This window comes from Struthio camelus, unplaced genomic scaffold (assembly GCF_040807025.1).
Source record: "Struthio camelus isolate bStrCam1 unplaced genomic scaffold, bStrCam1.hap1 HAP1_SCAFFOLD_102, whole genome shotgun sequence".
In the NCBI taxonomy this organism is placed as follows: Eukaryota; Metazoa; Chordata; class Aves; order Struthioniformes; family Struthionidae; genus Struthio; species Struthio camelus.
The window spans coordinates 120,651-143,422 of NW_027182697.1; the positions used below are offsets into that span (position 1 = coordinate 120,651).

The window sequence follows — 22,772 nt, forward strand, 5'->3', positions numbered from 1 at the left end:
CCCAGGGGGCGCTCGCCGCGCGCTGCCTGCCGGGAAAGCCCGCCGCGTCGTGCAAGGCATGTCGGGAAATGTAGTCCTTCTCCCTCCTCCCGCCCCGCCATGCTGCCGCGCGGGGCATGGCGGGATCGCGCCCCGCCCCGCCCGCCTTTGTTCCCCCCCCCACCTCCCGCCTCCTAAAACCGGCGAGCGCAAGGCATGCCGGGATGTGGAGCTCCCCGCCCCGCCTCCCGCGGCGCCGCAAGGGCTGCCGGGAGCTGTAGGCGCCGCCGCCGCGCGGGGGCTGCCGGGAAGGCGCGGCCCCGCCCCGCGCCCGCGGGATCTCGCCGCCGCTCTCGCGAGACTTCGGCGCCATGGCGGAGCCGCCGGAGCCGCGGGAGGAGAACGGCTGCGGCGGGCGGGGGCGGGGCCCGCCGGTGAGGGGGGCGGGGCCACGGCGAGGGGCGGGGCCTGGGGGAGGTGGGGGGGCCATAGCGAGGGGGGCGGGAGGGGCTGTTGGGGCACTGCATGGGGCTGTTGGGGGGCCCCGGGGGCTGTGGGGGGCCCCAGAGGCTGTAGGGGGGCCCTAGGGCCTTTGGAGGGACCCCAGGGGCTGTGGGGGGGGGCATAGGGCCTATAGGGGGGCTGGGGGAGGGCCCCAGGGGCTGTGGGGGGGGCCATGGAGCCTATAGAGGCCTATGGGGGGGCCCAAGGGCTGTGGGGGGGGGCATGGGGCCTAAGGGGCAGCTATGGGGGGGCCCAGGGGCTGTGGGGGGGGGCCATAGGACCTACGGGGAGCTGTGGGGGGGGCCTAGGAGCTGTGGGGGCATATGGGGGGGCCTAGGGGCTGTAAGGGGGGCCATGAGACCTATGGGGGGCTGTGGGTGGCTATGGGGGAGCCCCAAGAGCTGTGGGGGGGCCCAGGGGCTGTAGGGTGGTCCTAGGGGCTGTAGGGGGGCCCAGGGGCCTACAGGGTGGTTATGGGGGGGCCCTAGGGGCTGTGGGGGAGCCATAGGGCCTATAGGGGAGCCCCAGAGGCTGTGGGGGGGCGCCATGGGGCCAACTTGGGGCTATAAGGGGGCTCTAGGGGGTGTGGGGGAGCCATAGGGCCTATAGGGGGCTGTAGGGGGGGCATAGGGGCTATGAGGAGGCCCTAGGGGCTGTGGGGGGGCTTTTGAGGGGCTCTAGGGGCTATGGGGGACCCTATGAGCTATGGGGGGGCCCTAGGGGCTGTGTGGGGGGGCTATTGGGGCTGGGAGGGGCTAAGGGGGGGGTCTAGGGGTTATTGGGGGCAGTCCAGGGGCAATGGAGAGACCCTAGGGGCTGTGGGGGGGCTCTTCAGGGGCCCTAGGGCTTATGGGGGGGGTCCTAGGGGCTGTGGAGAGCTATAATGGGGGTTCTAGGGGCTGTGGGGGGACTATAGGGGGACCTAGAGGCTATGGGGGGGCTCTGGGTATTATAGGGGAGCTATTGGGGGCCTAGGGGCTATGGGGGAGGCCCTAGGGGCTGTGGAGGGGGGTTCTTGAGGGGCCCTAGGGGCAGTGGAGGGGCTATGGGGGGGTCCTTGGGAGGTGGGGGGACAATTGGGGGGCCCTGGGGGCTGTGGGGGGGTCTTGGGGGACGGTAGGGGCTGTGGAGAGGCCCTAGGGGCAGTGGAGGGGCTATGGGGGGTCCCTGGGAGGTGGGGGGGCTATAAGGGGTGCGCTAGGGGCTGTGGGGGGGTCTTGGGGGACGGTAGGGGCTGTGGAGAGGCCCTAGGGGCAGTGGAGGGGCTATGGGGGGTCCCTGGGAGGTGGGGGGGCTATAAGGGGTGCGCTAGGGGCTGTGGGGGGGTCTTGGGGGGCCGTAGGGGCTGTGGGGAGGCCCTAGGGGCAGTGGAGGGGCTATGGAGGGTCCCTGGGAGGTGGGGGGGCTATAAGGGGTGCCCTAGGGGCTGTGGAGGGGGTCTTGGGGGGCCGTAGGGGCTGTGGGGAGGCCCTAGGGGCAGTGGAGGGGCTATGGCGGGGTCCCTGGGAGGTGGGGGGGCTATTGGGGGCCCTGGGGGCTGTGGGAGGGGTCTTGGGGGGCCGTAGGGGCTGTGGGGAGGCCCTAGGGGCAGTAGAGGGGCTATGGGGGGTCCCTGGGAGGTGGGGGGGCTATAAGGGGTGCCCTAGGGGCTGTGGGAGGGGTCTTGGGGGAATTTGGGGGGGTGGGCTATAGCTGGACCCACCGGGAGGGGCTCCGGGGGCCCTGCGGGGGTGGTGCTGCCCCCTCCCCGGCCCCCCCCCCCCCCCGCGCAGGGCTGACGGGGGTCGCAGGAGCCCGGCGGGGGGCACCCGCGGGCCCGGCGGCGCCTGGAGGCGCTGCTGAACCGCAGCATGCGGATCCGCATGTCGGACGGGCGCACGCTGGTGGGCGCCTTCCTCTGCACCGACCGCGACGCCAACGTCATCCTCGGCTCCGCCCAGGAGTTCCTCAAGGCCGCCGGTGAGCCGGACGCCGGGGCCCCTGCCCGGGCCGGGGGGGGGCAAGGTGGGGGGCGGCCCGGACACCGGGGGGCAGGTGGGTGTCAGGCTTGGCCCCCCACCGGCGGCTGTAAGGGGGGACCCGGACACCTGGGTCCCTTCTCCCAGGGGGTGGCCCGGACACCAGGGTCCCCTCCTAAGGGGGGGTGGCCCGGACACCTGGGTCCCTTCTCCCGGGGGTGGCCCGGACACCTGGGTCCCCTCCCTTGGGGGGGTGGCCCGGACGCCTGGGTCCCTTCTCCCAGGGGGTGGCCCGGACGCCAGGGTCCCCTCCTGGGGGGGGTGGCCCGGACGCCTGGGTCCCTTCTCCCAGGGGGTGGCCCGGACACCTGGGTCCCTTCTCCCAGGGGTTGGCCCGGACGCCAGGGTCCCCTCCTAGGGGGGGTGGCCCGGATGCCAGGGTCCCTTCTCCCAGGGGGTGGCCCGGACACCCGGGTCCCCTCCTAGGGGGGGTGGCCCGGACGCCTGGGTCCCTTCTCCCAGGGGGTGGCCCGGATGTCAGGGTCCCCTCCTAGGGGGGGTGGCCCGGACGCCTGGGTCCCTTCTCCCAGGGGGTGGCCCGGACGCCAGGGTCCCCTCCTAGGGGAGGGTGGCCCGGATGCCAGGGTCCCTTCTCCCAGGGGGTGGCCCGGACGCCAGGGTCCCCTCCTAGGGGGGGTGGCCCGGACGCCAGGGTCCCTTCTCCCAGGGGGTGGCCCGGACGCCAGGGTCCCCTCCTAGGGGGGGTGGCCCGGATGCCAGGGTCCCTTCTCCCAGGGGGTGGCCCGGACGCCAGGGTCCCCTCCTAGGGGGGGTGGCCTGGACACCTGGGTCCCTTCTCCCAGGGGGTGGCCCGGACGCCAGGGTCCCCTCCCTTGGGGGGGGTGGCCCGGACGCCTGGGTCCCTTCTCCCAGGGGGTGGCCCGGACACCTGGGTCCCTTCTCCCAGGGGGTGGCCCGGACGCCTGGGTCCCCTCCCTTGGGGGGGGTGGCCCGGACGCCTGGGCCCCGCTGAGGCGTCCCTGTGCCCGCAGACTCCTTCCCCGGCAGCGAGCCGCGGGTGCTGGGCCTGGCCATGGTGCCCGGCCACCACATCGTCTCCATCGAGGTGGAGCGGGACAGCGCCACGGCCCCCCTCTACCCGTGACGCCCGCCGCACGCGTGACGCCCCCTCCCCCCGGCTCCTGGGACCGGATCGGTGACGGCCCCCTCGCACCTGCGACGTCCCCGGCACGCGTGACAACCCCCCCCGACCCACGGCAGCCTCCGCACGCGTGACAGCCCCTCCCCGTCACGCGTGACACCCCGTGAGCGCCATGGGAGGGGGCCGGGGGGGGCCCAGGCTGCCTGTGCCCCATTAAAGCCTCCCTGGAGCCCACCCACATCGTGTCGTCACCACGCGACGGGGGGGTTGGGGTGCCCCCCCCCCAAACCGGTGTCCCTGGGTCCCCTTGGAGCAGGCGGGGGGGGAGGGGGCGAGGGTGGTGGCAGCTGCAGCCCCCAACCGGCCCCCCCCCCAATTCTCTGACCCCCCCCAAAACCCCAGGGTGGCCCCCCCAACTGGGACCCTCCCCCGCACCCCCTCTAGGCCCCCCACTGCCCCCTCCAAAGGACCATCCCCCTGGACCCCCCCCAAACTGGGACCCTCCCTAACCTGGACCCCCCCAAACCAAGGTCCCCCCAATCCAGATCCCCCCCAGCCTCCCCAAACTGGACCCCCCCCAAAACCAGAGCCCCCTCCCCCAAACTGGGACCCCCCCCAACTGAACCACCCCCCAAACCAGCCTCCCCCAATCCAAATCCCCCTGGGACCCCCCCCCAAACTGGGATCCCCAACCACCCCCCCAACCCCCTCCAAACCAGGACCCCCTCCAAACCAGGACCCCCCCCCAGATCCCCCTGGGACCCCCCCAATCCCTCTCCCCCCCCCCGCAGGACGGAGCCGGCCGGGCTGTGCGAGTTAATTAATCTCACGTACAAAATAGCTTCTGTGGCCGCGGGGGGGGGGGAGCCCCGGCCCCCCCCAACCCACCAAAAAACACCGGGGCCGGGGCCGGGGGGGGGGCTGGGTGTGTGTGGGGGGGGGCCTGGGGTGGCCGCAGGGCCCAGCACCATGGTGGCACATGGGGGACACCCGGCCACCAGGACCTCCCCCCCCCCCCCGCCCCATGTCACAGCATCACCCGCACGCGGGGGTCACGGGCCGGCAGGACCCCCCCCACACACAATGGGGGGGGTCACCCAGACAGGGGGGACACCCCCCCTCTGCGTCACAGCGTCACCCGGACACGGGGACACCCCTGCGTCAGAGCGTCACGGGATAGCGGGGGGGGGGGGTGTCACAGGACACCGGGATGCCAGTGTTGGAGGACCCCAATGTCCCAGTGTCACCAGGACTCCAGGACACGGTGTCACCGGGACGTGGTGACCCTCTGGGACACCGGGACTTTGTGTCACCGGGCCCCTCCCTGGGACATGGAGACCCCCCCCCCGGTGTCACGGGGTCCCCGGCACCCGCACAGGGTGTCACCAGGTTGCAACGACCCCCCTTTCCCCCCCCTCCAGGACATGGGGACACCCCCCTCCCCGGACAGGGCGGTCCTCGAGATTTGGGGACCCCCCCGGGGTCACCGGGGCCCCCCAGGACGCAGCCCCCCCCCCACACACAGACACACGCAGGGTCCCCGGGGTCCCCTGGCGACACGGCCCCCCCCCAACCCCGTTTCCCCCCTCCGGGGACCCAGACCAGGGCTCAGGGAACCCCCCCGGCCCGACCCCCCCTCTGCAATAAATAAAGCGACCCCCCCCCCCAAAGTATAAATTAAAAAAGAGGCAAAAAAGACCATTTACAAAAAAAAAACCCAAAAGAGGCTCGGGAAGGGGGGGGGCACCGCCAGGTTTCCCCCCCCCGCAGGGGAGGGGGTCCCACTGTCCCCCCCCGGGGAGGGGGTTAGCACAGGCTCCCCCCCCTTTGCACCATGGTTCAGGGGGGGCCCTGGGGTGACCCCCCCCTTGTAGACCTGAGCCCCCCCCAGAAAGAGGGGAGCAGTGGGGGGGCACCCCAAAATGTCCCCTCCCCTGGGCCCCCCCCCAGCCCGGACCCGTATCGGGGGGGGCAGCTGGTTTTGGGGGGGGGGGTCCTCTAGGGGGTGAGAGTTTTTGGTTGATACTTGAAAAAGAGCCGGCAAATCGCCCCCCCCCCCCCAGCAACCCCCCCCAGCACCCCCTTAATGCTGTAGGGGGCACGGGACCCCCCCCGGGGCCCCCTGAGTTATGGGGAGGCTGGGACCCCCACTGAGACCTCTCCAAGATACAAGGGGGGGCAGCAGGGACCCCCCCCAGTGTGGGGGGGGCAATGGGAACCCCCCCGTTATGGGGAGCAGTGACCCCCCCAGTCGTGGGGGCCCTGGGACCCCCCCCCAGTCCCCTCTGAGCAATAGCGGGGGGCAGCAAGGACCCCACAGGGACCCCCCCTCAAAGTCTGGGGGGGGGCAAAAAGACCCCCCCCACCTCCCCACTGTGCTGGGGGGGGGTGTTCCTCCCCCCCCCCCCATTTTGGAGGAGGGGGGGTTTCAGTTCTATAAATTGATATTTTTGTAAAAAACGTGTTTCCCCCCCCCCCCACGACCCCCCCATCCCGTCCGGCGACAGGCGCCCCCAAACCCCCTGCGTCCGTCGGGCGTCCGGGTGCCCCCCCGGCCCCGGCGCTGCTCCGCGGGCGGGCGGGGGGGGGCGCGAATTCTGGGGCCGTTTCTCCGTGAATAAATAAAAAGTGTTCGTGGGGGGCGGGGGGGAGGGGCGAGGGGACCCCCCCGGGTCCCCCCCCCGCCCGCCCCGTCCCCCGTCGCGGGTGCCCAGGAACCGCCTGGGCCGGGCAGGGCTCATCTGCCGCTGGGCGAAGCCACCTGCAACGGCACCCGGCGCCCCGTCAGCGGGACCCAGGAGTCCGGGCCGGGGGGGGGGGGACACGCGCCCCAGCCCCCCCGCTTCCTCCTCCCGCCACCCCGGGGGGACGCGGGGAGCTGCAGGGAGGGGACGGGGCCCATGGTGAGGAGATGAGGGTCCCAGGGGACACCAGGGAGGGACATGGGGGACCTTGGGGGACACCGGGAGGAGACAGGGGTCCCAGGTGACACCAGAGAGGGACGGGGACCCTGGGGACAGCGGGAGGAGACGGGGGTCCCAGGTGACACCAGGGAGGGACATGGGGGACCCCGGGGACACCAGGAGGAGACGGGGGTCCCAGGTGACACCAGGGAGGGACATGGGGGACCTTGGGGGACAGCGGGAGGAGACGGGGGTCCCAGGTGACACCAGGGAGGGACGGGGACCCTGGGGGACACCGGGAGGAGACACTGGGTGACCTGGGACACCCTGGGTGACACTGGGAGAGGATTGGGGTGACGGGTGCTCTGGGTGACAGGGTGCCTGTCCCTGGGGGGGGTGGGGGGTGCCAGGGATTCACGGGGGTCCCCAGGGTGTTTGGGGGGGCCCAGGTTGTGGGAGGGTCTCTGGGAGGCTGGGGGTCCCCAGGGTGCAGGGAGGGGGTCCCTGGGGTGTTGGGGGTCCCCAGGGTGCAGAGGAGGTCCCTGGGGTGTTGGGGATCCCCAGGGCACGGAAGGGGGGTTCCCTGGGGTGTTGGGGGTCCCCAGGGCGCAGGGAGGGGGTTCCCTGGGGTGTTGGGGTCCCCAGGGCACAGAAGGGGGGTTCCCTGGGGTGTTGGGGGTCCCCAGGGCGCAGGGAGGGGGTTCCCTGGGGTGTTTGGGGTCCCCAGGGCACAGAGGAGGTCCCTGGGGTGTTGGGGGTCCCCAGGGCGCAGGGAGGGGGTTCCCTGGGGTGTTTGGGGTCCCCAGGGCACAGAGGAGGTCCCTGGGGTGTTGGGGGTCCCCAGGGCGCAGGGAGGGGGTTCCCTGGGGTGTTTGGGGTCCCCAGGGCACAGAGGAGGTCCCTGGGGTGTTGGGGTCCCCAGGGCACGGAAGGGGGGTTCCCTGGGGTGTTGGGGGTCCCCAGGGCGCAGGGAGGGGGTTCCCTGGGGTGTTGGGGTCCCCAGGGCACGGAAGGGGGGTTCCCTGGGGTGTTGGGGGTCCCCAGGGCGCAGGGAGGGGGTTCCCTGGGGTGTTGGGGGTCCCCAGGGCACAGAGGAGGTCCCTGGGGTGTTGGGGTCCCCAGGGCACGGAAGGGGGGTTCCCTGGGGTGTTGGGGGTCCCCAGGGCGCAGGGAGGGGTTCCCTGGGGTGTTGGGGTCCCCAGGGCACGGAAGGGGGGTTCCCTGGGGTGTTGGGGGTCCCCAGGGCGCAGGGAGGGGGTTCCCTGGGGTGTTTGGGGTCCCCAGGGCACAGAGGAGGTCCCTGGGGTGTTGGGGTCCCCAGGGCGCAGGGAGGGGGTTCCCTGGGGTGTTTGGGGTCCCCAGGGCACAGAGGAGGTCCCTGGGGTGTTGGGGTCCCCAGGGCACGGAAGGGGGGTTCCCTGGGGTGTTGGGGGTCCCCAGGGCGCAGGGAGGGGGTTCCCTGGGGTGTTTGGGGTCCCCAGGGCACGGAAGGGGGGTTCCCTGGGGTGTTGGGGTCCCCAGGGCACAGAAGGGGAGGTCCCTGGGAGGGGGGGGGCTGGGGGGGTCCCCGGGCCAGCGCCCACCAGGGTGAAGCCGTCGTAGATCTGCATGAGCTCCTCGGTCTTGTACTGCTCGAGGACGACGACGCCGTGGAGGGCGCCGCTGCGGCGCCGGGCGCAGCCCTCGCAGTGCACCAGGTAGGTGTTGCGGCCGCCCGTCTCGCTCGTCACGAAGAGGATGTTGAAGACCTCCACCTGCGCGCGGCAGCGCCTCAGCGCGGGGCCCAGGCGTCCGGCCGCCCCGGCCGCCCCGGCCCCCGGCCCCGGGCGCACTCACGTCGCACTCGTTGCAGTAGTAGGCCGGCTCGTCCTTCACCCGGCCCTGGTAGGCGATCTTCTTGCCCGCCCGCACCAGGCTCTCGCGCTGCACCTGGCAGTGCTTGATGGACTGCATCAGGCAGTACCTGGGGACGGGGACAGGCGGGGACACGCGTGGCAGCACGGTCCCGACGTGGCCATGTCCACGGCATGGTCCCAGTCCCGACGTGGCTCCGGCCCCGATGTGGCTTCGTCTCCAGTGGCCTCAATCCCAACGTGGCCCTGTCCCCAACGCGGCCCCATCCCCCGTGTCCCCAGGCCCAACGTGACCCCATCCCTGGTGTCCCCGATCCCATCGTGGTCCTGTCCCCAACGCGGCCCCATCCCCCGTGTCCCCAGGCCCAACGTGACCCCATCCCTGGTGTCCCCAATCCCAACGTGGTCCTGTCCCCAACGCGGCCCCATCCCCCGTGTCCCCAGGCCCAACGTGACCCCATCCCTGGTGTCCCCGATCCCATCGTGGCCCTGTCCCCAACGCGGCCCCATCCCCCGTGTCCCCAGGCCCAACGTGACCCCATCCCTGGTGTCCCCGATCCCATCGTGGTCCTGTCCCCAACGCGGCCCCATCCCCCGTGTCCCCAGGCCCAACGTGACCCCATCCCTGGTGTCCCCGATCCCATCGTGGCCCTGTCCCCAACGCGGCCCCATCCCCCGTGTCCCCAGGCCCAACGCGACCCCATCCCTGGTGTCCCCGATCCCATCGTGGTCCTGTCCCCAACGCGGCCCCATCCCCCGTGTCCCCAGGCCCAACGTGACCCCATCCCTGGTGTCCCCGATCCCATCGTGGTCCTGTCCCCAACGCGGCCCCATCCCCCGTGTCCCCAGGCCCAACGTGACCCCATCCCTGGTGTCCCCGATCCCATCGTGGTCCTGTCCCCAACGCGGCCCCATCCCCCGTGTCCCCAGGCCCAAAGCGACCCCATCCCTGGTGTCCCCGATCCCAACGTGGTCCTGTCCCCAACGCGGCCCCATCCCCCGTGTCCCCAGGCCCAACGTGACCCCATCCCTGGTGTCCCCGATCCCATCGTGGTCCTGTCCCCAACGCAGCCCCATCCCCCGTGTCCCCAGGCCCAACGCGACCCCATCCCTGGTGTCCCCGATCCCATCGTGGTCCTGTCCCCAATGCAGCCCCATCCCCCGTGTCCCCAGGCCCAACGCGACCCCATCCCTGGTGTCCCCAATCCCATCGTGGCCCTGTCCCCAACGCGGCCCCATCCCCCGTGTCCCCAGGCCCAACGCGACCCCATCCCTGGTGTCCCCGATCCCATCGTGGTCCTGTCCCCAATGCAGCCCCATCCCCCGTGTCCCCAGGCCCAACGTGACCCCATCCCTGGTGTCCCCAATCCCAACGTAGCCCTGTCCCCAACACGGCCCCATCCCTGCTGTCCCCGATCCCATCGTGGCCCTGTCCCCAACGCGGCCCCATCCCTGCTGTCCCCGATCCCAACGTGACCCTGTCCCCAATGTGACCCCATTCCTGGTGTCTCCAATCCCAACGTGGCCCTGTCCCCAACGTGGCCCCATCCCTGCTGTCCCCAATCCCAGCATGGCTCTGTCCCCAACGTGACCCCATCCCGGTGTGGCCCCGTCCCTGAAGCTGTCCTTTCCCTGTCCCCGCTGTCCCCAGTCCCCAGGCTCCCCCCGATCCCAACGCGGTCCCAGCCCTGGCGTGGTCTCCTCCCTGTCCCCAATCCTGACGCGGCCCCATCCCCGGCACAACCTCAGCCCTGACGTGGCCCCGTCCCCCGGTCCCCACCACGGCCCCCTCCTCACTTGATCATCTTGTAGAGGTCGGGGTCGCTGATCTTGACCGTGCGGGCCACGTTCCAGGAGACGTGGATCATGGGCACGATGGACTTGACGTTCTTCACCTCGTTCCACTCGTAGCGCTCCAGGGCCAGCTGGTACTGGTAGGCTGGGGGCGGGGGCCGGGCGGGCGTGAGGCCACGGCGCGTCCCCTCCCCGGGCGCTGTCCCCCTCGGCGCGCTCCCCCCGTGTCCCCGGTGGGTGCTGGTGAAGGGCCCCAGCATGCCTCCTGCCGTGTCCCCCTTGGCGTGTCCCCCCGTGTGCTCCCTGCATCCCTGGTGGGTACCAGTGAGGACCTCGAGAGTGTCCTCCCTTGGTGTCCCACCACCCTGTGTCCCCCTTGGCGTGTCCCCCTTGGTGTTCCCCTGCTCCGTGTCCCCCTGTGTGTTCCTGGCACCCATGGTGGGTACCAGTGAGGACCCTGAAAGTGTCCCACCACCCCGTGTCCCACTGTGTACCCCCTGCATCCCTGGTGGGTACAGGTGAGGACCTCGAGAGCGTCCCCCTTGGTGTCCCGCCACCCCGTGTCCCCCTGCATCCCTGGTGGGTACAGGTGAGGACCTCGAGAGCGTCCCCCTTGGTGTCCCGCCACCCCGCGTCCCCCCGCCGCGCCCCCCGGCGGTACCGGTGAGGGGCCCCACGTTCCAGGCGATGTTGTTGCACCAGCCGGTGGCCTGCACCCAGTGCACGGTGCCGGCGTTGATCCACACCAGGTCGCCGGGCCGCTGGATGAAGCGGTACACCGGGATGTTGGACTTGTACAGGTCCTCCAGGATGGGCCACCACGAGCCCGTCAGGTAGTCCACGCCGTGCCTGCGCCGCAGGGGGGCGGGGTCAGCCTCTGCCTGGCCCTGCCCCACCCCCATGGCCCCACCCCCACACCGCTAGGCCCCACCCACTGCCACCCTAGCCCTGCCCCTCATTGCCTGCTCCGGCCCCCACTTGGCTCCACCCCCTGTGCCTGGCTCCACCCCCAGCTCCACCCCTCCACCTGGCTCCACCCCTCCACCTGGCTCCACCCCCAGCTCCACCCGGCTCCACCCCCTGTGCCTGGCTCCACCCCCAGCTCCACCACTGCACCTGGCTCCACCCCTGTGCCTGGCTACACCCCCAGCTCCACCCCTGTGCCTGACTCCACCCCTGTGCCTGGCTCCACCCCCAGCTCCACCCCCTACCTGGCTCCACCCCGTGCCTGGCTCCACCCCTCCACCTGGCTCCACCCCCTCTGCCTGGCTCCACCTCCAGCTCCACCCCCTACCTGGCTCCACCCCCTGTGCCTGGCTCCACCGCTCCACCTGGCTCCACCCCCTGTGCCTGGCCCCACCCCCATCTCCACCCCTCCACCTGGCCCCACCCCCTGTGCCTGGCTCCGCCCCCCACCTGCCCCCATGCACTCAGGGCCCGACGCCCCTCCGCAGCCCGGCCCCGCCCCCCGATGCGGCCCCGCCCCCCGGGCTCGGCCCCGCCCCCGGGCTCACTGGTCGCAGAAGGCGCTGATGGTCTCCCAGTAGTGCTCGTGCACGGCGAACCACTCGCAGTCGCCCGGCCCGATGTTGATGTTCACCGAGCAGAAGTTGTTGTTCTCCTGGTGGCCTGCGGGGCGGCCGGCTGTGACGGGGGACGCCTGTCCCCCGCGTCCCCCGCTGTCCCGCCGCCCCCGCTCTTCCCTGCCGTCCGCCCCCGCGTCCCCACCGTCCCTGCGTCCCCCAAGTCCTCCCTGTGTCCCCTGCTGTCCCTGTGTCCCCCATGTCCCCTGCTGTCCCTGTGTCCTCCTGTGTGCCCCAAGGTCCCCTGCTGTCCCTGTGTCCCCTACTGTCCCCGTGTCCTCCCATGTCCCCGTGTCCCCTGCTGTCCGTGTCCCCCTCTGTCCCCGTGTCCATGTCCCCCGCTGTCCCTGTGTCCCCCATGTCCCCTGCTGTCCCTGTGTCCTCCTGTGTGCCCCAAGGTCCCCTGCTGTCCCTGTGTCCCCTACTGTCCCCGTGTCCTCCCATGTCCCCATGTCCCCTGCTGTCCGTGTCCCCCTCTGTCCCCGTGTCCATGTCCCCCGCTGTCCCTGTGTCCCCCATGTCCCCTGCTGTCCCTGTGTCCTCCTGTGTGCCCCAAGGTCCCCTGCTGTCCCTGAGTCCCCTGCTGTCCCCGTGTCCTCCCGTGTCCCCGTGTCCCCTGCTGTCCCCATGTCCATGTCCCCTGCTGTCCGTGTCCCCCTCTGTCCCCGTGTCCATGTCCCCCGCTGTCCCTGTGTCCCCCATGTCCCCCGCTGTCCCCGTGTCCATGTCCCCCGCTGTCCCCGTGTGCCCCGTGTCCCCTACTGTCCCTGTGTCCATGTCCCCCACTGTCCCTGTGTCCCCCATGTCCCCCGCTGTCCCTGTGTCCATGTCCCCTGCTGTCCCTGTGTCCGTGTCCCCTGCTGTCCCTGTGTCCCCCATGTCCCCTACTGTCCCTGACTCCATGTCCCCCACTGTCTGTGTCCATGTCCCCCGCTGTCCTTGTGTCCCCCATGTCCCCCGCTGTCCCCGTGTCCATGTCCCCCGCTGTCCCCGTGTCCCCCGTGTCCCCCGCTGTCCCCGTGTCCATGTCCCCCGCTGTCCTTGTGTCCCCCATGTCCCCCGCTGTCCCCGTGTCCATGTCCCCCGCTGTCCCCGTGTCCCCCGTGTCCCCCGCTGTCCCCGTGTCCATGTCCCCCGCTGTCCCCGTGTCCCCCGTGTCCCCCGCTGTCCCCGTGTCCATGTCCCCCGCTGTCCCCGTGTGCCCCGTGTCCCCCGCTGTCCCCCCGTGTCCCCGCTCACCAGGCGTGCGGCTGCCCGGCACCTTCATGTAGAGCTGCACGGTGTTCATGCCCAGGATGGTGTGGCCCACGTGGCTCAGCATGTTCCCCGTGGACGAGACCCGCATGAAGGCCGGCAGCTTCAGCAGCTCCTGCAGCTGCGGCTTCCACCTGCGGGGCCGCGTCACCCAGGGCCACCGCCCGCGTCACCCGGGCCACCCGCAGGCCGTGTCACCCCCTGGCCGTGCCACTCGTGGGGCGTGTCACCTCTGGGCCATGCCACCCGCTGGCCACGTCACCCACCGGCCGTGCCACCCGCAGGCCGTGTCACCCGCAGGCCGTGTCACCCCCAGGCTGTGCCACCTGCCGACCACGTCACCCACAGGTCGTGTCACCCGCACGCTGTGCCACCTGCCGACCACGTCACCCGCTGGCCATGCCACCCACGGGCCATGTCACCTACGGGCCATGCCACCCGCTGGCCGTGTCACCCCCTGGCTGTGCCACCTGCCAACCACGTCGCCCACTGGCTGTGTCACCCGCAGGCCGTGTCACCCACAGGCCTTGTCACCCCCAGGCTGTGCCACCTGCCGACCACGTCACCCACTGGTTGTGTCACCCGCTAGCCGTGTCACCCGCAGGCCGTGTCACCCACAGGCCATGCCACCTGCCGACCACATCACCCACTGGCTGTGTCACCCACAGGCCGTGTCACCCGCGGGCTGTACCACCTGCCAACAATGTCACCCACTGGCTGTGTCACCCCGACTATGTCACCCGCTGCCCCGTGTCCCCCGCGGCCTGGCCTGGCACCGGCGGGTGCCGGCGGCCCCCGCTCACCGCTTGGCGTCCGAGAGGTCGATGTTGGTCCCGAATTTGATGATCTGGTGGGATTTCTGGTCGGGGTTGCTGCGGGGAGGGGGAGGGAGGGTGCTGCGTTATGGGGGGGGCCTCCCCCCCCCGCACCCCCAAACCGAGCACCCATTGGGGCTGCACCCCCCCCACCCCGGCACGTGGTGACTTGGGGCACCCCAGGGCCCCCCCCAGGGACCCCCAGTGACACCCTGGGGACACCTCAGAGACCTCCCCCAGTGACATAGGGACACCCCAAGCCTTGGGGACCCCCTGGAGCCCCCCCAGTGACTCAGGGACACCCACAGGGACCCCCCCCAATGACACAGGGTCACCCTGGGGACACCCCAGAGACCCCCCCCCAGTGACACAGGGACACCCCAAGCCTGGGGGACCCCCCCCAGAGACAGGGGGACACCCCCAATGACATCGTGACACCCCAGGGACTCCCTGCGGGTATGACATCACTCCTCCCACTGACACAGGGACACCCCTGGTGACCCCGTGACGCCCCCCGGCCCCCCCGGCGGTGTCCCCAGCGGAGGGTCCCCCGGGGGGGCCCTACCTGGGGGGGGTCTCGGTGGTGCTGTCGGGCTCCTCGGCCTCTTCGTCTTCGCTGTCCTTATCCTCCTGCCGGGGAGGCGCCGTCAGGACCCCCCGGGGCGGGACGGGACCCCCGAGCCGGCTGGGACCCCGAGGTGGGACCCCCGGGGTGGGATGGGACCCCCCCCCAAGCCAGCTGGGACCCCGAGGTGGGACCCCCCCGGGGTGGGACGAGAGCCCCCGAGCCAGCTGGGACCCTGAGGTGGGACCCCCCCCCCGGGGTGGGACGGGACCCCCGAGCCGGCTGGGACCCCGAGGTGGGACCCCCGGCGTGGGATGGGACCCCCCCCCCAAGCCAGCTGGGACCCCGAGGTGGGACCCCCCCGGGGTGGGACGAGAGCCCCCGAGCCAGCTGGGACCCTGAGGTGGGACCCCCCCCCGGGGTGGGACGGGACCCCCGAGCCGGCTGGGACCCCGAGGTGGGACCCCCGGCGTGGGATGGGACCCCCCCCCAAGCCAGCTGGGACCCCGAGGTGGGACCCCCCCGGGGTGGGACGAGAGCCCCCGAGCCAGCTGGGAACCCCCAGTGCAGGATTTGACCCCCCCCCCTCAAGCCAGCTGGGACCCCCCCCCACCCCAGGCAGAATAGGACCCCAAGTCTCCCATCACGCTGTCCTGCACCCTGTGTCTCTATGTCCCTTGTCCCCCTGCCCTGCAGCCGGTGTCCCCCATGTCCCAAGTCCCCCACGTCCCCCCACCCTGCAACCAGTGTCCCCCATGTCCCAACGTCCCCCCACCTTCCAGCCTCAGTGTCCCCAATGTCCCACGTCCCCCACCCTGCAGCCAGTGTCCCCCATGGCCCTATGTCCCCCACGTCCCCCCACCCTGCAACCAGTGTCCCCCATGTCCCAACGTCCCCCCACCTTCCAGCCTCAGTGTCCCCAATGTCCCACGTCCCCCACCCTGCAGCCGGTGTCCCCCATGGCTCTATGTCCCCCACGTCCCCCCACCCTGCAACCAGTGTCCCCCATGTCCCAACGTCCCCCCACCTTCCAGCCTCAGTGTCCCCAATGTCCCACGTCCCCCACCCTGCAGCCGGTGTCCCCCATGGCCCTATGTCCCCCACGTCCCCCCACCCTGCAGCCTCGGCGTCCCCAATGCCCCCCGACCCTGCAGCCTCAGTGTCCCCAATGTCCCACGGCCCCCCGCCCTGCAGCCTCAGTGTCCCCAATGCCCCCCGACCTTGCAGCCTCGGCGTCCCCAATGTCCCACGCCCCCCCGCCCTGCAGCCTCAGCGTCCCCAATGTCCCCAATGTCCCACGTCCCCCCGACCCTGCAGCCTCAGTGTCCCCAATGTCCCCCCACCTTCCAATCTCAGTGTCCCCAATGTCCCCAACGTCCCACGCCCCCCCGACCCTGCAGCCTCAGCGTCCCCAATGTCCCCAATGTCCCCCGCCCCCCTGCCCTGCAGCTTCGGCGTCCCCAATGCCCCCCGACCCTGCAGCCCCGGAGCCCCCGCCGCCCCCCGCGCGCCGGGCCGACCTGCAGGGACTCCTGGAAGGAGGAGGCCTGGTACTGGGCGTACTTGGCGATGGTGGTGTGCGAGCGGCTGCTCTCGCAGGGCCACACCTGGCGCGTGCCCGACAGGTCCCAGTTCTCGTCGGAGGGCTGCTGCACCTGCGTGCGCACCTCCACCGCGTGCTCGCCGCTCGCCTCCACCAGCGTCTTGGTGCTGAAGAGCCCCAGGTCTGCGGGGGAGCTGGCGTGGGCGCCCGGCCGCCGCGCGGTGCGGGGCCGGCGCCGGGGCGCGCCGTGAGCTCGCACGGGCGCAGCGGCAGGGCCGCGAGCGCGGCACGGGGGGGGGGGGGCGTGCACGGGCGCGCGTTAGGCGTGTACACGTGTGCGAGTGTGCATCAGGCCGGCACGGGTGTGCACCAGGTGTGTACAGGTGTGCACGAGTGTGCACCAGGCGTGTACAGGTGTGCGAGTGTGCACCAGGCCGGCACGGGTGTGCACCAGGTGTGTACAGGTGGGTGTGAGTGTGCACCAGGCGTGTACAGGTGTGCGAGCGTGCACCAGGCCGGCACGGGTGTGCACCAGGTGTGTACAGGTGAGTGTGAGTGTGCACCAGGCGTGTACAGGTGTGCGAGTGTGCACCAGGCCTGCACGGGTGTGCACCAGGTGTGTACAGGTGGGTGCGAGTGTGCACCAGGCGTGTACAGGTGTGCGAGTGTGCACCAGGCCAGCACGGGTGTGCACCAGGTGTGTACAGGTGGGTGTGAGTGTGCACCAGGCGTGTACAGGTGTGCAAGTGTGCACCAGGCCTGCACGGGTGTGCACCAGGTGTGTACAGGTGGGTGTGAGTGTGCACCAGGCCTGCATGGGTGTGCACCAGGTGTGTACAGGTGTGCGAGTGTGCACCAGGCCGGCACGGGTGTGCACCAGGTGTGTACAGGTGTGCACCAGGTGTGTACAGGTGGGTGTGAGTGTGCACCAGGCTGGCACGGGTGTGCACCAGGTGTGTACAGGTGTGCACCAGGTGTGTATTGGTGTGCGAGTGTGCACCAGGCCTGCATAGGTGTGTACCAGGTGTGTACAGGTGGGTGTGAGTGTGCACCAGGCCAGCACAAGTGTGCACCAGGTGTGTACAGGTGTGCACCAGGTGTGTACAGGTGTGTGCGAGTGTGCACCAGGCCGGCACGGGTGTGCACCAGGTGTGTACAGGTGTGCACCAGGTGTGTACAGGTGGGTGTGAGTGTGCACCAGGCTGGCACGGGTGTGCACCAGGTGTGTACAGGTGGGTGTGAGTGTGCACCAGGCATGAACAGGTGTGCAAGTGTACACCAGGCCTGCATGGGTGTGCACCAGGTGTGTACAGGTGTGCGAGTGTGCACCAGGCCGGCACGGGTGTGCACCAGGTGTGTACAGGTGTGCGAGAGTGCACCAGGCCAGCACAAGTGTGCACCAGGTGTGTACAGGTGTGCGAGTGTGCACCAGGCCGGCACGGGTGTGCACCAGGTGTGTACAGGTGTGTGAGCGTGCACCAGGCACGTACAGGTGCGCACCAGGCGTGTACAGGTGTGTGTGCGTGTGTGTGTGCGCGCAACAGGCATGCATGGGTGCGCACAGGTGTGCACCAGGTGTGTACAGGTGTGTACAGGTGTGTGTGTGTGTGCACCAGGCCTGCATGGGCACACACAGGTGTGCACATGCATGCGCAGGCGTGCAAAGGCATGTGCAGGTGCACACCAGGCACACATAGGCATGCACAGGCGTGCACCTGGCATGTGCAGGCGTGCACCAGGCACACATAGGCGTGCACAGGCGCGCACCAGGTACATGCAGCCGTGCACAGGCGTGCGCAGGCGTGTGCAGGTGCAAACCAGGCACACATAGGTGTGCACAGGCGTGCACACGTGTGCACAGGCGTGTGCAGGTGCACACCAGGCACACATAGGCGTGCACAGGCGCGCACCAGGCACATGCAGCCGTGCACAGGCGTGCGCAGGCGTGTGCAGGTGCAAACCAGGCACACATAGGCGTGCACCAGGCACACACAGGTGTGCACAGGCGTGCGCAGGTGTGTGCAGGTGCACGCCGGGCACACATAGGCGTGTGCAGGCGCGCACCAGGCACATGCAGCCGTGCACAGGCATGCGCAGGTGTGCGCAGGTGCAAACCAGGCACACATAGGCGCGCACCAGGCACACATAGGTGTGCACAGGCGTGTGCCAGCCGTGTACCAGGCACACACAGCCGTGCACAGGCATGCGCAGGTGTGCGCAGGTGCAAACCAGGCACACATAGGCGTGCACAGGCGTGCGCCAGCCGTGTACCAGGCACACGCAGGCGTGCCCAGGCGCGTGCAGGCGTGTTCAGGTGCACACCAGGCACACATAGGCGTGCACAGGCGTGCGCCAGCCGTGTACCAGGCACACGCAGGTGTGCACAGGCGCGTGCAGGCGTGTTCAGGTGCACACCAGGCACACATAGGCGTGCACAGGCGTGCGCCAGCCGTGTACCAGGCACACGCAGGCATGCCCAGGCGCGTGCAGGCGTGTTCAGGTGCACACCAGGCACACATAGGCGTGCACCAGGCACACGCAGGCGTGCACAGGCGCGTGCAGGCGTGTGCAGGTGCAAACCAGGCACACATAGGCGCGCACCAGGCACACATAGGTGTGCACAGGCGTGCGCCAGCCGTGTACCAGGCACACGCAGGCGTGCACAGGCGCGTGCAGGCGTGTGCAGGTGCAAACCAGGCACACATAGGCGCGCACCAGGCACACATAGGTGTGCACAGGCGTGCGCCAGCCGTGCACCAGGCACACGCAGGCGTGCACAGGCACGTGCAGGCGTGTTCAGGCGCACACCAGGCACACATAGGCGTGCACCAGGCACACGCAGGCGTGCCCAGGCGCGTGCAGGCGTGCACAGGCGTGCGCTAGGCGGGCGGGGGCGGGCGGGGGGCACTCACTGAGGCGCAGGGAGCCGGCCAGCCCCCGGATGACGGTGATGGGGTTCTTGGGGTCGGTGCAGAACTGCAGCAGCACCGGCGAGAAGGCGTCGCGCTTGCTCTCCAGCTGCGGGGGCGGCACCCCGGTGAGCGGCCAATCGGCTCCCGCCCCGCCCCCCCCAGCCAATCAGCATCGCCATCCGCCTCCCCCCCCCCCCAAAACCTCAGGATCCCCCTATCAGCACCTGCCCCTGCCTGCGGGCCAATCAGAGCCGCGATCCGGCTGATACCGGGCTGCTGAGCCAATCAGCACCTGCCCTGACCGGCCGGCCAATCAGTGCTGTTATACAGGGCTGCTGAGCCAATCAGTGCCCACCCTGACCGGCCGGCCAATCAGCACCGCGATCTGGCTAATTCCTGGCCTGTGGGCCAATCAGCGTGCAGACATCTGTCGCTACCCAGCACTGCAGCCAATCAGCACGCAGACATCACTCCCTACCCAGTGCGTCAGCCAATCAGTGCCCTGCTATCTGTCCTCGCCTGGTGTGTGGGCCAATCAGCATGCAGAATCCTGACACCCTCCCCCCCAGCAGCACAGGGGGGACCAATCAGCATGCCGACCCCGCCCACTGGCACAGGGGGCCAATCAGCACGCAGACCCCACCCACTGGAATGGGGGGCCAATCAGCATGCAGACCCCACCCACTGGCACAATGGGCCAATCAGCATGCAGACCCTGTCCAGTGGCACGGGGGGGCCAATCAGCATGCAGACCCCGCCCACTAGCACAATAGGCCAATAAATATGCAGACCCCGCCCACTGGCACAGGGGGCCAATCAGCATACAGACCCCACCCACTGGCACAATGGGCCAATCAGCATGCAGACCCCGCCCACTGGAATGGGGGACCAATCAGCATGCAGACCCCGCCCACTGGCACGGGGGGCCAATCAGCACGCAAACCCCGCCCACAGGCACAGGGGACCAATCAGCATGCAGACCCCACCCACTGGCACGGGGGGGCCAATCAGCACGCAGATCCCGCACCGCGGCAGAGGGACCAATCCGCACACAGCCGGCCCCTCCCCCCCAAGAGGGCGGGCCAAGGGGCGGGCAGGCCCCGCCCCCCGGTGGGGCGGGAGCCAATGGGGGGCGGCGGGGGCGGGGACTCACGTAGATGCTGGGCGTGGGGGGGTTGAGCTTGTCGCGGGGCAGCGGCTGCTGGGCGTCGACGCGGGGCTTCACCGACTGCGCCGGCGACAGGTAGGACTCGCGGAAGGGGCCGGCGGGGCGGGCCTGCCTGCGGGGACAGCGCGTCACTCGCACGCCTCGCACGGGGACGTCGCCGCGCACGGGGGTGTCACCGCGCACGGGGGCGTCACCTCGCACGGGGGTGTCACCTCGCACGGGGGCGTCACCTCGCACGGGGGCGTCGCCGCGCACGGGGGCGTCGCCTCGCACGCCTTGCACGGGGGTGTCACCTCGCACGGGGGCGTCACCTCGCACGGGGACGTCACCGCACACGCCTTGCACGAGGGTGTCACCGCGCACGGGGGCGTCACCGCGCACGGGGGCGTCACCTCGCACGGGGGCGTCGCCTCGCACGAGGGCGCCTGCCTGCGGGGACAGCGCGCCACTCGCACGCCTCGCACGGGGGCGTCACCATGCACGGGGGCATCACCTCGCACGGGGGTGTCATTCGCACGCCTCGCACGGGGGCGTCACCTCGCACGGGGGCGTCACCTTGCACGCCTCGCACGAGGGCGCCTGCCTGCGGGGAGAGCGCGTCACTCGCACGCCTCGCACGGGGGCGTCACCTCGCACGGAGGTGTCACCTCGCACGCCTCACACGAGGGTGTCACCTCGCACGGGGGCGTCACCTCGCACGGTGGTGCCACTGCGCACGGGGGTGTCACCTCGCACGGGGGCGCCTGCCTGCGGGGACAGCGCGTCACTCACACGCCTCGCACGAGGGTGTCACCTCGCACGCCTCGCACGGGGGCATCACCTCGCAAGGGTGTGTCACCTTGCACGGGGACGTCACCTCGCAAGAGGGCGCCTGCCTGCGGGGACAGCTCGTCACTCGCACGCCTTGCACGAGGGTGTCACCTCGCACAGGGGTGTCACCTCGCACGGGGGCATCACCTCGCACGCCTCGCACGAGGGCGTCACCGCGTACAGGGGCGCCTGCCTGCGGGGACAGCGTGTCACTCGCACGCCTCGCACGGGGGCGTCACCACGCACGCCTCGCACGAGGGCGTCACCTCGCACGGGGGTGTCACCTCACACGCCTCGCACAAGGGGGTCCCCGCGCACACCGCGCATGAGGGCGCCTGCCTGCGGGGACAGCGCGTCACCTCGCACGAGGGTGTCACCTCGCACGACGCACACGAGGGTGTCGTCTCGAACGCCTCGCACGAGGGTGTCACTTCGCACGCCTCGCATGAGGGCGCCTCCCTGCGGGGGCAGCGCGTCACCTCGCACGCCGTGCACGTGGGCGTCAGCCTCACATGCCTCGCACGAGGGCTTCGGCTTGCACGCCTTGCCCGAGGGCATCAGCCTCGCACGCCTCGCACGCCTGCCTGCGGGGACAGTGCGTCCCTCGCCCTCGCACGCCTCGCACGCGGGCCGACCGTCTCCATAGGAGCCCGCAGGGGTCTGTGCGAGGCCCCACGCCGCTGCACGAGCCCCCAGGTGCCCGTGCAAGGCCCAAGGTGCCTGTAGGAGGCCCCAGGTGGCCGCAGGAGCCCCCCAACACCCATAGGAGCCCCCTAGGTGCCCGTGCAAGGACCCAGGTCGCTGCAGGAGCCCCCCAAAACCCATAGGAGCCCCCCAGGTGCCCGTGCAAGGACCCAGGTCGCTGCAGGAGCCCCCCAACACCCATAGGAGCCCCCCAAGTGCCCGTGCAAGGACCCAGGTCCCCGTACGAGGCCCCAGGTGGCCGCAGGAGCCCCCCAACACCCATAGGAGCCCCCCAAGTGCCCGTGCAAGGCCCAAGGTGCCTGTAGGAGGCCCCAGGTGGCCGCAGGAGCCCCCCAAGACCCATAGGAGCCCCCCAGGTGCCTGTGCGAGGCCCAAGGTGCCCGTGCGAGGCCCCAGGTGGCTGCAGAAGCCCCCCAACACCCATAGGAGCCCCCCAGGTCCCCGTACGAGGCCCCAGGTGGCCGCAGGAGCCCCCCAACACCCATAGGAGCCCCCCAGGTGCCCGTGCGAGGACCCAGGTGGCCGCAGGAGCCCCCCAACACCCATAGGAGCCCCCCAGGTGCCCGTGCGAGGCCCCAGGTGGCCACAGGAGCCCCCCAAGACCCATAGGAGCCCCCCAAGTGCCTGTGCAAGGACCCAGGTGCCCGTGCGAGGCCCCAGGTGGCCGCAGGAGCCCCCCAACACCCATAGGAGCCCCCCAAGTGCCTGTGCAAGGACCCAGGTGCCCGTGCGAGGCCCCAGGTGGCCGCAGGAGCCCCCCAACACCCATAGGAGCCCCCCAGGTGCCCGTGCAAGGACCCAGGTCCCCGTACGAGGCCCCAGGAGCCCCCCAACACCCGCAGGAGCCCCCCAGGTGCCCGTGCAAGGACCCAGGTGCCCGTGCGAGGCCCCAGGTGGCCGCAGGAGCTCCCCAACACCCATAGGAGCCCCCCAGGTGCCCGTGCAAGGACCCAGGTGCCTGTAGGAGGCCCCAGGTGGCCGCAGGAGCCCCCCAACACCCATAGGAGCCCCCCAAGTGCCCGTGCAAGGACCCAGGTGCCTGTAGGAGGCCCCAGGTGGCCGCAGGAGCCCCCCAACACCCATAGGAGCCCCCCAGGTGCCCGTGCAAGGCCCCAGGTGGCCGCAGGAGCCCCCCAAGTGCCCGTGCAAGGCCCCAGGTGCCCGTGCGAGGCCCCAGGTGGCCGCAGGAGCCCCTCAGGTGCCCGTGCAAGGCCCCAGGTGCCCGTGCGAGGCCCCAGGTGGCCGCAGGAGCCCCCCAACACCC

The 22,772-nt window shown here is 71.0% G+C and overlaps 2 protein-coding genes across 2 annotated transcripts in view; one reads left to right on the forward strand and one right to left on the reverse strand.

The window, feature by feature from the left end:
- The first annotated feature begins 330 nt into the window (after positions 1–330).
- NAA38 (N-alpha-acetyltransferase 38, NatC auxiliary subunit) lies at positions 331–3,837 on the forward strand. The gene is made up of 3 exons (XM_068929371.1): positions 331–413; positions 2,274–2,442; positions 3,494–3,837. Exons 1-3 carry the CDS (start codon positions 351–353, stop codon positions 3,604–3,606), a joined length of 345 nt encoding a protein of 114 aa, XP_068785472.1. The 5' UTR covers positions 331–350; the 3' UTR covers positions 3,607–3,837.
- A 2,086-nt stretch (positions 3,838–5,923) lies between these two features.
- Positions 5,924–22,772, reverse strand: part of KDM6B (lysine demethylase 6B) — a 34,840-nt gene continuing 17,991 nt past the window's right edge. Inside the window, exons 12-23 of the mRNA XM_068929370.1 lie at positions 19,979–20,105; positions 18,826–18,931; positions 15,891–16,096; positions 14,371–14,435; positions 13,794–13,862; positions 12,976–13,124; positions 11,668–11,782; positions 10,815–11,002; positions 10,157–10,298; positions 8,343–8,469; positions 8,090–8,260; positions 5,924–6,364 (exon numbers count right to left, since the gene is read on the reverse strand). Coding sequence (XP_068785471.1) covers positions 6,341–6,364; positions 8,090–8,260; positions 8,343–8,469; positions 10,157–10,298; positions 10,815–11,002; positions 11,668–11,782; positions 12,976–13,124; positions 13,794–13,862; positions 14,371–14,435; positions 15,891–16,096; positions 18,826–18,931; positions 19,979–20,105 — 1,489 coding nt within the window. The 3' untranslated portion in view covers positions 5,924–6,340. The remainder of the gene's footprint in view (positions 6,365–8,089; positions 8,261–8,342; positions 8,470–10,156; positions 10,299–10,814; positions 11,003–11,667; positions 11,783–12,975; positions 13,125–13,793; positions 13,863–14,370; positions 14,436–15,890; positions 16,097–18,825; positions 18,932–19,978; positions 20,106–22,772) is intronic.

What these genes read in the sequence shown, in the direction of transcription:
- NAA38 (XM_068929371.1), top strand. Translation starts at nt 351, where the DNA reads ATGGCGGAGCCGCCGGAGCCGCGGGAGGAGAACGGCTGCGGCGGGCGG. An exon ending in GGCGGGGGCGGGGCCCGCCG is followed by an intron (nt 414 to 2,273) that starts GTGAGGGGGGCG and finishes CGGGGGTCGCAG; the next exon opens with GAGCCCGGCGGGGGGCACCC. An exon ending in GGAGTTCCTCAAGGCCGCCG is followed by an intron (nt 2,443 to 3,493) that starts GTGAGCCGGACG and finishes CTGTGCCCGCAG; the next exon opens with ACTCCTTCCCCGGCAGCGAG.